Here is a 12,241-nt window from a genome sequence, read left to right as displayed (position 1 = left end):
GTGTGTGCTGGGAGCTGAGATGGACACTGCGAGTCTGTGGGTCTTGGTCTGTGTGGGGCGAAGGGGTGTGAGCGTCCCCAGTCCCAGCAGTTGGCTCGGGGGTTCGTGGTTCACCCCATCCCTGCCCCAGGGAGGAGATTCCCCCTCTATGGAGCCTTGGGAATGTGGGTGCCAGCTCCCAGCATGGCACTGAGTCGGGAGCTTGGAGGCAGCAGCCATGAGGGAAAGGCAGCCAGTCCAGTGGCTCACGGCATGGCCTTGGAAGGCCTCAAGCTGGGCAAATGTAGGAGCTGCCATTTGCTATCAACACTTTCTAGGCTTTTGCGTGAAAACAGGAGGAATAAAAGATTTCTTTGGATTTCTTTGGGCTGGAGATGTCACTGGGGACACAGAGGCTCTTGCTCCACCCTCAGCATCTCTGCCGAGCCCAAAGGCATCAGTGGCTTTGCATCCTCAGTCATCTCCCGACATCCCACCTCCAGTCTCCCTGGGATCCACACCAGGACCGGTGCTGCTTCCCCGGGGATGACTGGAGGCCTCCAGCCCCTGGAGAGGATGGACCCCTCGGAGGGCTCTGGTGGCAGAAGCCCCTTCTGGCGGGCTGGGCAGGGGGGACACCCCTCGGCACCCCCCAGCCCTGCCGCTAAACCCCGGCGCTGGCAGCGGCTCTAATCCGCGCAGCCCCGCTCCGGGCTGCATTGCCACGGGCGATGCTGGATTAGGGACCGGCCGCCGCACGCCTTTGTCCTCCCTTTGTGCGGCGTTTTGCTCGCCTCTGCCTTAAACCTTGTAACCATTTTGCTGCCTTTTAAAACCGGGTTGAATAGGGGGAGGGATGGAGAAGGGGGTGCCGGGGAGAGGGGGCCGGGGCTTTGAGGTTGAAGAGAAGCATTCAGGCTGCAGCTGCCCCGTCTCAGCACATTCCCCGTGACCCCCACGGGCGCCGCCGCGGCCACCGAGCAGCGCTGGCAACGCGGCCGCTCCGGGACAATCCACCTGCTTGCTCGGGACAAGCACTTTCATGCCTGTTGGGATTAGAGATTTTAAAAAGTGTCGTTCCAAATTGTGCGGATAAACAGTTCTTGTGAAAACTTGTTATCGTGGGGGAACGGCCCCGCCGCCACCCTCCGTCCCCGGCCTTTTGTTCGGGCAATTTTTATTGCCGGATTGGATTTGATGAGGTTTAGGGTTTATTCTTAGGACTCCATTGAAGAGCTGATCCTTTGTCTCTCACCGTGGAGCGTGAAGAATATGAAACGTAGGCAAAAATAAATCTGCTTTTCACACGTATTAGCCCCCGGTACAGGCAGAGACCACCAAATGCAGCTGAGAGCAGCAGCACCCCCGGCCCTCTGCCCCGGCTGCACAGGGTCACTCTGACCTCCACACCCTCTCCCCAACTTCCCCGGTCCCCTGTGAGGGGGGGACAGATCCTGGGTGGCCATAAGTGACCTCCCAATGCAGCCCCCACTGCAGGAGCCACCCAGGGCAATGTGGATTTAAGAGGTGCCAGGTCTGTAAAGAGACCAAATGGAGGTGGGGGGGGAACATCCCTCCCTGTCCACCCCCCCAAAAACCCAGAGCCACGGGCAGGTCAGTCCCTTAATCGCTTCATTTATCACAGGTGACTTCGGGAGAGATTAATCAGCAGGATAATTCCTGAGGAAAGGCTGCTCCAGGGGCTGCTTTCATTTCAGAGGAGCTCCCTTTCACCTTTGCTGCAGGAACCTGCTCCAACACGCTCCATGCAGCACCGGGATGAGCCCCAGGCTCCATCCCCACCTTGTCCCTGCAGCCACTGCCGAGCACCGGGTAAGGCTCGTGCCCAGGCTTTGAGCTGGTGACTCCTGAGCAGCCTCCAGGGCAGTTTTGGCAGCACCAGGAGCCAGCAGCCGCCTGGCACGAGCCGAGAGGTTGAGTTTCTGGAGAGCCCCGGAGCCAGAGGCAGAAAATCATGCAAAACTTTGTGGATTGGGTTGGTTCCAAGCGACGAAAAACAAAACCAGGGCATGGAAAACTCGCTGAGAGCTGAACCGGAGCAGGGCTGGCCCGGAGGAGCTCGGGTGGTTTCGAGTGACAGCTCTCCTGGTGGCTTCTGCTTCCTGGAGATCTCCGGACCCAACCTCTCCACCTGCCAGGTCCCACAGCCGGGACCTGCCACGGCCTCCTCGTCCTCCACACACGAGGAAGGTGCAGGCTCTGGCATGGCAGCTCCAGCAGGGCTTGGAAAGAGCTGTCAAACGAGCAGGATGGGACAGGAGTGTGCCATTCCAAGCATTCAGGATGCTTGGAGGTGGATACCCACTGTCTGGATGGTTGTCCCACCATGACATACCCCGGGGGGGACAGCTGAGGACGAGGGGGATGAAGGCTCAGCCCTCAGGAGACACAGCAGCCAGAGGTGGCTTGGCTGGGACACCCAAGCTGGTGACACATACTCGGGACAGTTGTTGTCCCTCTGTCCCACCGGGCAGCCCCAGGCAGGGTCGGCACCAGCCTGTCCCCCATCCACCACATCACTTCCCACTTTTCATCTAGTGAGATGATTCCCCAGATACCCAGGGATGTTCCAGCTCCTCCTGTTTGGATAAAATATCGGTAATTACACGCATGCCTAATTTGAATTATTTCCACAGCGCGATCCCGGCGCTTTGGACCCCACTGAGCAGCGTGGCAGGAGACTCCCTCCTCAACAGGGAGAAGTTGGGTGGTGGCACTTCTGCTCCTGGCCTGGGTGACCAGCGTGGCCATCAGGTGACCCACACAGGGTGCAAACAGCTCATTCCCAGCACCCAGAGAGGGTCTTCCCTGGGGTCCGGCAGGTTCCCAAATGTCCAGAAAGAGGAACAGGGAGCAGGATTCTGCAACTGCTCTCAGATCTGCCGTGGGTGTGCCCTGAGCCTGGGAGGGTGTGAGAAGTTAATTGCTGTGCCCACGGCCTCATTTGTCACCGCAGAGCCACCGGATGCTTTCCCAGACGTGACGCTGCTGTCAGAAACGGTGGGGCTGGTGCAGAAGGTTCTGGGTGAGTTTCCTTGGCCTGTGCCGGGTGAGACGTCAAATTCCATTCGTGTCATGGTCCCTTCTGGCCCCGCAGTCGATGGGCTCAGAACTGGGGTTGGCCACAGAATAAGAGCTGGTTCATCAACTGTTCAAGGTTTTAAAACTTGGTTTTCTTCCAATGTGCAACCAGACCGAGTCCTTTGAAAAGTTTTCCGTGGCGAGCTGCCCACGTGTCCCAAAGAGCTGGGGGCTGTGGGCAGAGCAGAAACTCCCCCACAGCAGGCAGGAGTTTTTGGGGTGCATGTCCCAGCCATGAGCATCTCCAGCCCCAACCTCCCCCCGGCCCCTCCCCACTGCCTGCCCACCCTGATCCCTGCCCTGGCAGGTCCCTGCCCACGCTGCTGGGCACATTCCCTCTGCATGGTGGGTTCCTCTCTGTGCAGGGGTCTCCGCAGCCCCTTGCAGCCCCTTCAGCCTCATGCTGTCACATCGCGTTATTTGCTCACGGGAAGTGAGTGATGAACCTTCTCCTTCCGTTCCCCTGCCTGCAAAATTCCCAGTGCCGGAGGGGGATGCTGGGAAAGGGGACCCCAGACCTCAGCACCCACTGCTGCTCCCCCCCCCCCATCATCTGCAGCGAGCGGCTCCAGGGTTGGAGAGGGGTGTTTTTTGAGGATTGGGAAGTGATGTCTCAGCTGGGATTCATGTCCTGATCCCCTCCCAGGCACGGAGTGGGGCAGGCAACCCCCCACCCAGGCTCCTACCCACTGCTGGCTTTGGGGGCGAGGGTCTGGGCAGGGCTGAGCCCCTTGTCCGGGGCACAGCAGCCCCCCCATGCTCCCCCCCCCAACTCTTAATTTGTTCTCCATCCTTTTTGCATCTGCCTCCTCCCCCTCTCTGTCTCAGCTGCCTGATGAATGAAGGATGGGTTTTTAAGCCTTTTTTCCCCCCAAGGCCTGCAGCTCTGGCTCGGCTGCTATCGCTGGGATAAATGCAGCTTTTGGGCCCGGAGCAGCATCCGTCGGAGCCGCGGCCCCCCGCGCCGGGTTATCAATCCCTGCTCAGCACCACCAGCGCCGGGCTGGGTCCTCTCCACTGGGAGCCCTTTTCCTACCCTCTGGCCACAAGAAAGACCAGTGTGGCTTAATTCTACACAGTATCAACACCAAACAGACTCAGCCCAACACCGCTCTCTTCTCCTAATTCGGCTTTGTACTCCTCGGTTTTCATGAATTTTTAAAAAGTTTCCATTCCTCCCGAGGTTCCGGCGAGTTTCCCGGGGTGCGCCTGCCCTCGGTGCTGGCTCTGGATCCCCCTCCTCGCCCCTCCCAGAGAAAACAAAGGAGACAGAAAGTCAGCTTGGAACTCCCCGCCCTGGGAAGTTTGTTGGGTGGCTTGAGAAATGAAATCTGCCCCAGCTCGGGAGGTGGAAGGGGCGGGGTGGTGATGGGATCCGGCCCTGGGTCCTGGCACAGCCGGTGCTGCGGTGCCGCCGCTCCTGCCAGCAGCACTCAAACTGGAAATACAGATGGTGCCACTCTCAGGGCAGGGCTGGAGCCGTGGGAGAAGGAGACTTTGGGAAGGCAAAAATAAACGAGATGAGCCCTCAGTGGACTTAAAAAAAAACACCAAATACATTTCTTTGTTGTTTTGCTCTAGTGTGAAATGCAGCCTCCATCCATGACTGGGAGCTGGAAGCTGCCTTGTCCCTCCGGCCCCGTCCAGAGCAGAGAAAATGAGGCAGGATAGAGGAAAATGGAGATTCCAAGATGGCAAATACAGATAGAGCCTGTGAGTGAAGCCAAGTCAGGCACTTCAGTTTGAAACTAAACACAGATAAGCTGAGAGCCTCCCTCCACCACCTCCACCCCAGCCTTCCTCCACTTCCAGTGGTCATGGGGATTATTATCCCCTCGGAGGAATAAAGTGCAGCATTGAGGATTCTGGGATTCAACCCGATGATTCCAGGGCTCTGGATATTCCAGTGCTGATGCTGGAAACTGGGAAGGCATTCCCTCCAGCCAGGCAGCCACTACATCACCCGGGAACGGGAGGAAATAATGATGTACGGCTGGCCTTGGGGCACTCTTTGCAGCTCGATTGGCCTCCCTGGCAGAAGAATAACCGAGAGTTTATTGCTTCTCTTCCAGTGATCTTTACTCCCAGCTGTTTTCTCTGGGAGGCCTGGATCCCTGTACCTTATCTGAAGAGCCATGGGCTGCCGGTGAGGTGCTGAGTTGGATCCCAGGCACTGAGGTGCTGGTTCCTGGGATGGGGCTCTGCTGTCACAGGGAAAATCCCCCCCTGACCTCTGCCCAAGGGAGGTGATGGGGCCTGGGCACATCTGGGACCCCTTTCCCCTTCCTCCTGCAGGTGCAGTGAGCTCCTGGAGCAGCACCAGCACCCTTGGCCTCTGCATCCAACCATGCCCAAAGCAGAGCATCCATCTGCTCACTCCTTCACACCACATCCCCTTCCCCAGCACCAAACACCCCCTGCACCGTCCGTGGGTGCTGCACCCAGGCAAAGCCCCTGCAAGGGGCCCAAGAGCCCTTTTCTGACTTCAGTCCCACCTGGCTGGGCAGGAGAAGGGGAAAAAGAGCATTTCCACCCCAAAAGCTGGCAATTCCCAGCTCCTGGTGCCGTTTGGGGAGGGCAAAGGTGAGGTGGTGGCAGGTGAATTTCCCCCATTTCCTCGGTGGGGCCGTGCCTGCAAACAGCCCCGATTGCCGCGATTTCTCTGTCATTAAAATGTAAATGAAAACAGACACAAAAACAATCTGAATTTCCAGCCGAGTTGCTCTTGCTTAATATTCTGCCCCGAAGGGGGATGTGCGGAAGCAACAACATTTCAAAGGGAATCGTTAAAGAAGGGAGGCTCAAACCGCGTTTCCATCAGATACCGCGGCAGAGCCCGGCACTCCGGGTCCTGCCCATCCCGGCGCCGCTGGAAAGGGCGAGCAGGAAGCAGGTCTTGGAGAATGAACCTTCCAGGCCGGGATGAGGGGGATGCTCATGCTGAGTGGGGCTGTGCTGGCCGTATCCCGGCGTGGTCCAGCTCCGGGTGTGGGTGGGCAGCACGTGCCTGGCTGCAGGGATCGAGCTGGGATGATGCCCGGATTTTAATGCATCCAGAGGTTTTAGAAGTGCCCTGGAAGGGCAGCAGGGTTTGCAATGTGTCCCAGCCCCCCAGCAGTGCATGTGGGGGGAAGATCCCGGTATTCCCAATCCTGCCTCCTCCCTGTCCACCCTGAGCTCTCGGGACAGGCACTGCCCCACTCTGTTTCAAGCAGGAGATGACTGTATTTATTCTGTATTTATTCTGTATTTATTCTGTATTTATTCTGCCGGTGTGAGGCAGTTAAAATGAAATACAAAATGCCAGGGAGTGAGAACAGCCTGAGAAATCCTGTGAAGGGTGGTTCTGTCCCAGTGGATGCCACTGGAAAAGGAGGGATGCACCGAGGCTCAGGGTCCCACACGAACTCCCAGGATCTGCCCCCAACCCTCTGGTTCCCACTCCTTGGTGCCACTTACCCAGGGCTGCAGGGAAAGGGCTCTTGGCTGGGCAAGGAGCATCTCTCTGCAGAGTGACAGAGGCCCCTGCTCCCCACCACCCTCCCAGACCTCCCAGGCAGCAGCAGGTGCTCCCAGCACGGTGGCTCATATGGATCCTATAAGGGCTGAGCTCATCTCGCTCCTCCAGGCACTGGGGAGCAGCAGGCAGAGGTGCTGGTGGTGGGAACCTGGAGGTGCCCAGGAGTGTGGGACCCCTCAGCACACTGGGCACTGCCTGGATGTGATATTTGGGATGAGCAGAGCAGCCCTGGCTGGGCTCACCCTCCCAGCCGAGAGCAAGGAAAGCCCTTTTCCTGCTGTAAACCAAACATGTGGGATCTGGAAGTCTCCAAGACACAATAAACAAGGGATTCCAAGATGCTTTAAGTGTGTCCCAGTCTGGATCTCTGGATGTTCCTGTCCTGAGATGATTAATTTTCTTTTGTACTTTCATGGCATCAGTTATCACATCATTGGATTTTATTTTTAAAGACTTGTTTTTTAAGCCCACAAAATACTGGAAAGGGTTAGAGTGGATTCCAATTACAAGGTAAAATATTTCCCTCCAAAGCTTCATAAATACTTGATTTTGGTTTAATGCCATTATTTTAACTTTCAAAGCAAGGCAATATTTGCCAAAGCTCGCTTTCTGCAGTAAAACCAGCCCAGTGTCACAGGGATTTGATACAATAACAATAAACTTCCAGAGGAGACCTTGAAACCGAAGGGGCTGTTGGCCGGGCAGAGGAATTCAAGCTCGGATGCCACGGGGTCTGTGGGTCAGATCCCCCCATGCCAGGGGGACCCCAACACGGCTCCCCACTTCTGCCTGGCACAGGGGCTGCATCCAGATCCTGCTGGTGCTGTTCCCACCGACCTGGGGGGCTTGAAGCTGGAGCATCTCCCCTGAGAGCCAAGTTATCCACCCGTGAGCTGAGAATACATCCCTCCACTTCCCGAGGCTTGGCAATCCCTGGGGATGGGGACATCCCTGGCAAGGGGTCCTGGGGCCCATCCCTGTGTCCAGCCCTGTGCTGGTTCCCGCCCATGGCACCCATCCCACCTGGATTGCACCCGGAGGGGGCTGAGCACAGGGTCACAGTGTCCCGGGAGGAGGGTGCCAGGGGCAGAGGGGAGCTGGCCCAGGCTCAGCCCTGCAGTGTTTTTAGGTCTTTATTACTTTTCTCCCCCGCAGTTGGTTGGTTTTTAATTGATTACCAAATCTCATTTGGGCACGGGAGCTGGGGGTGGAAAAGCTCTGCCTGAAGTTGATTTTGCAAATCAGCTCTGGCCATCTCCAGCCGGGTCCCGGGGCAGGAGCATCGGGCTCCCAATAACCAGGGAGGAAGCCCCTCGCTGCCAGAGCAGATCCACCTCTTTGATGTGCTCCCTCAGTTATTCTTTCATTTCTTGAGCAAATAATCTGGATTTTCACAATATTTACCTTGGAAATAATTATTTGTGTAAAGCATTCGACCAAGATAAACAGAGAATCGCTCGGTGTCGCTGCGGGGCTGGGAGGGCTCATGTTCCCCCAAACCCTCCATGGAAAGTGGGTGAGGTGAGAAACAGGCTTGGACCTTGCACCCCACATCCCATGGAACCCCCGAGGGCTGGGACAAACCTCCCGGCAGCCCCGGCTGCAGGGCATGGATAACAATGGAAAAATGCAGCCTCTCTGCCCTTCATGCCTTGCTGTGTCCCTACACGGACTACTGCATCCCTGAATTCCCACAGACTCAGAGGCTGGAAAGGAGAAGCAGGAAGGGGGGGGGTAAAAAGGTGAGGGAAGGTTCAAAGGGCTGCAACAGCCTGGGTTTTTCATCTCTAGTTAATCTCTGCGAGGCCTGAGGCAAAGTCACCCTTGGGTCAACACTCAGGTGTTGTTATCTGCAATCCCCATCACCCAGAGCTGCCCCCAGCCCTCCCCACCAGCGGGGCTGCAGGGCAGGGTGCTGGGAATCCGGATCCCCCGGTTCCAGCCACTCTCTCCCGGGGTGGAGGGTAAATCCTGCACCTTCACTGCACCCCAGCACCGGCCCCGCGCTGCCCCACGGCCACGGCAGTTTATGGGACTTCGATTTTCCAAAGCAAAAAGGCTTCTAAACTGAGCCTGGATGAGCTGCTGGCGCTGGCACAGCGTGCTGCCAGCTGGGGCGTGCCCCAGGGTGCAGGGATGGGACGAAGGTGCCCAGACCTGTGCCCTGGACCCGCCGCTCCCCCTCGCTGCCACCTGTACCCGCTCCAGCCCTGCAGTGAGCACGGGGTGGCTGCTCCCAGCCTGGCAGGCTCGGGAAGGGAAATAAAGGCACAAATCCAGCCAGGACTTGGCTCCTTCAGCTGCAAGGCTTTTATTAAGGTGTGCAACATGCCCACGATCACAGGTGTGGGGTATGACAGAGGCAGCAGGACGCGAGTGAGCAGGAGGGCGGGGAGGGCAGCGCGAGCCTTGTGGGTGCTGCTGGAATCCTGCAGGGCTGGCACGGGTTGATTTGAGCCGAGTGTCCCCTTTGCCACCAAAATGTCATTTTTGGAGGTGGAGTTTTGTGGATCTCCTCACTTTTACCCACTGGCAGCAGTTTGGCTGGCGGGACACAGCAGCTCTGGAATCCCTCATCACCCTCCCTTTGACACGAGAAATGGAATCAGTGCTGTGGGGCAGGAAGGGGAGCCCTCGCTGTCCTGCTGCCACTCCTCCACATCAGCACTGGAAAGGAATATGTGTCCTATGGAAACACAGCAAAGCACAGCAAACACACACAGCAGCTCCTCTTTTCCCTCTCTAGTTAAGACAACTGCTCTTTGGGTCCTGTGTGCGGCCCTTGCTGAATAAAATGCAGGTTAGAAAAAAATACTCTCTTTGCTCTCAAACGATAAATTAATATAAACACCAACAGCACAAATTCATGAGCAGCTTTGGGATCATGCAGTGTTAGAGCATCGCCCACGACAGACAGATGTGCACACACACACACACACACACGGACCTAAATTAACTCTTCTCTAATACTGACACTAAAAACATACATTGGCATTGGATTATCTGACACTTAAATTTACTTTTCAGCGCTCTGAGGTCACTTTTCAGAACGACTTTTTTCTCTCTCACAGCCCAGGACACCTCACTCTCCCCAGTGAGCAACGTTCCCCGGTGGCTGGGCTGTGACACTGCGGTGCAGGTGGGATGTGGGGATGAAGCACGTGCCCAAGGGCTTTGCCCAGGTAGGTTTAGAAGCTTCGCTGCCCTGAGGCCCCTCCCTGCCCTGCAGCTTCCACACAGGCCCATCCTGGGCTCAGCCAAGCTCATACAAAGGATTACATTAGATGTAAAGACGAGCCTGGTCACCCAGGGCTTGGCAAACCCCAAGGTCCTGAGGTTGACCCAGCCTGGCAGGATGGGGTACAGAACAAAGTGAATTCCCATGCAGGGGGAAAATGAAAATGAGTGTTCGGGGACCCTTGGCTGCGTTAGAGGGAGATGGGAAGGGCAGGGTGGGCACCCAGGGGCCCGGTGAGCGCTTTGCACAGGATGGAGATGCCACCAGCCAACGCCACACCGGCCAGAGGGTGAGGGCTGGGCCGGGCAGTGCCGGTGGCTCCGCAGGGGTGGCACCTCAGGGGTGGCACCTCAGGGGCCGGGGGCAGCCGTGGCAGCCAGGCAGGCCGGGCCCTGCTGCATGCAGCGGATGAGCTCCTTGCGGTTATCCAGGATGGTGTCGAAACTCTCCTGCAGCCGGTTCTGCTGGTCCACCACTCTCTGCTGGAGGCCGTGGATCCAGCGCAGCAGGGCCAGGCGCCGGTACATCACCAGCTGGATGTGGTGCTTCTCCTTCTCCCGCTCCTTGAAGCGCTCCTTGTCCTGGAGGTGCTGCACGGCCTCTGCCAGCGCCGGCAAGAGGGGCCCCGGCTCGGGCTGGGCCGTGCCCGGCTCAGGGGGGCTCCCGGCTCGGGGGGCAGAGGCGGGAGGGTCCCAGGTGCCGCTGCAGGCGCTGTCGGGGCTGTCGATGCTCAGGGAGCTGCTGGCGTAGCCGTTGTCCTCCGCGGGGGAGCTCGGGGCTTTGCCACATCCCCCGGCCGCCTCCTCGGCGGCGTTTTGCCCCCCGGCCCCTCCGACCTCGGCTCCCTCGGGGGGGCTGCGCACCCCCCGCCCGGGGACCCGCGCGGCGCCCGGGCCCGGGGCGGCCTCCGTGAGCCGGCCCTGGACCATCTGTCTCTGCATTAATAACAGCAGATTATCGGACGGATTTGCCGTGTTTTCGCTCCGGCTGGAGCCCTCCTCCGGCGGGGACCCCGGCGCTGGCCGGCTCCAGTTCTCGTTGCTGTCACACACCTCTCCCACGAAGTTGGAGTTGGAGTCCTGGCCGTGCCCGGCCCCCGGGATGGCCGTGCCCAGCGCCGGGGCCCCCCGGCCCTGCCGGAACGGGGCGTTGGCCGGGCAGACAGCAAACATCTCGCCAGTGTCCTGCCTGCAAGGGAAACGTGGAGCTGTGACAGGGCTGCGGGCACACGGGCTGGCACAGGCTGGCACCCAGGGCAGCTACAGCAGGGGGAAAACACCCTCTTACTCTGTTTATCTCTTTAAAGCTACTGGAGCCATCGTGAGCTCAGCATTCCTGGGTGTTTGGCCACTGCTCTCAGCGTGTCCCCAGGCCACGTCATGGAAACACAGAAGGGGCCTTAAAGCTCAGCTAGTTCCAATGCCCTGCCATGGGCAGGGATGCCACCCATCCTAGGGCAACTTCCCACCCGATGCAGAAGCTCAAGAAGGCACCTCCCAGCCCATCTCTCCTCCCTGTGAGCTCCAGCCCCACCCCACGCTCCTGTGGCCTCCCCTGGGTGATGCCAGAGGGCATCCCAGGGTGCAGGGACGCAGCCCAAACACTGCTCAGGCTCCTCTGCACAACCTCTGCCACCAACCCCGCCTTGGGCTGAGGGAGCCGGTCCCTTCCAGTGCCCAAACCAGTCACCCCTCTGGTTCTCCTCGGCAGGACTGGGAGCAGACTCGGCCAGAAAAGGAAAGGTTATCCCAGCGTTCCTTGCCGGGTCAGTGGCAGCGACAGCCGCTCTCCGAGCTCCCTCCCTCAAGGACACGCTCGCAGGAATCCCATGAAGGAGCCCATCGAGTGTCCCGGCCTGACCCCGCACGGCAGCGGGGCAGCGGGAGGGGTGCAGGCGCCCCGTGCCCAGCTCAGGGTGCTCTGGGACCCCGGTACCCCCTCCCCGCAGCATTCCCCACCCCGGTCCAGGGCTGGGTGCCACCCCCGTAAAAGCGCTGCACCCCTCAAAAGCTGCACCCCCAAAAGCTGCAGCCCCCAAAAGCGTTGCCCCCCAAAAGCGCTGCCCCCATCAGAAGCGCTGCCCCCCAAAAGCGCTGCCCCCCAAAAGCGCTGTCCCCCCGCAGGCGCGGCCGGGCGGCTCCGCCGGGGGAGATGCGCGGACCGGCGCGGGGGGCGAGCCCAGGAGCATCCCTGCCCCGCAGACCCCTCAAGGAGCCCCCCGGAGCCCCCAGCCCGGCGGGGGGGTCCTGCTCACCCCCCAATCCAAGCTCCCGCAGAGCCCCCCGAGCCCCCAGCCCGGCCGGGGGGCGGGATGCGACCCCCGGGAGCCGCCGGTGCGCTCCCACCGCCCGCCCGGCCCCGAGCACTCACCGCCCGGTCCCGGCCCCGCTCCGGCCCCGGTC

General features: G+C 59.4%; 1 protein-coding gene across 1 annotated transcript; it reads right to left on the bottom strand.

Annotated features, from left to right (window-relative positions):
- Nucleotides 1–8,888: 8,888 nt before the first annotated feature.
- On the bottom strand, nucleotides 8,889–12,241 carry CUNH1orf216 (chromosome unknown C1orf216 homolog). Its single transcript, XM_027701366.1, has 2 exons — nucleotides 12,210–12,241; nucleotides 8,889–11,027 (listed from the first exon to the last, which is right to left on the bottom strand). The coding sequence occupies exon 2, from the start codon at nucleotides 11,009–11,011 to the stop codon at nucleotides 10,190–10,192; it is 822 nt and encodes a 273-aa protein (XP_027557167.1). The 5' UTR covers nucleotides 11,012–11,027; nucleotides 12,210–12,241; the 3' UTR covers nucleotides 8,889–10,189.

The sequence above is a fragment of the Neopelma chrysocephalum genome, unplaced genomic scaffold (genome assembly GCF_003984885.1).
Source record: "Neopelma chrysocephalum unplaced genomic scaffold, ASM398488v2 Primary Assembly neopelma1_155, whole genome shotgun sequence".
In the NCBI taxonomy this organism is placed as follows: domain Eukaryota; kingdom Metazoa; phylum Chordata; class Aves; order Passeriformes; family Pipridae; genus Neopelma; species Neopelma chrysocephalum.
This window is presented reverse-complemented; position numbering and strand designations above follow the sequence as displayed.

Bases quoted from the DNA above. Each gene is read 5' to 3' on its own strand.
- CUNH1orf216 (XM_027701366.1), bottom strand. From the start codon at position 11,011: ATGTTTGCTGTCTGCCCGGCCAACGCCCCGTTCCGGCAGGGCCGGGGG.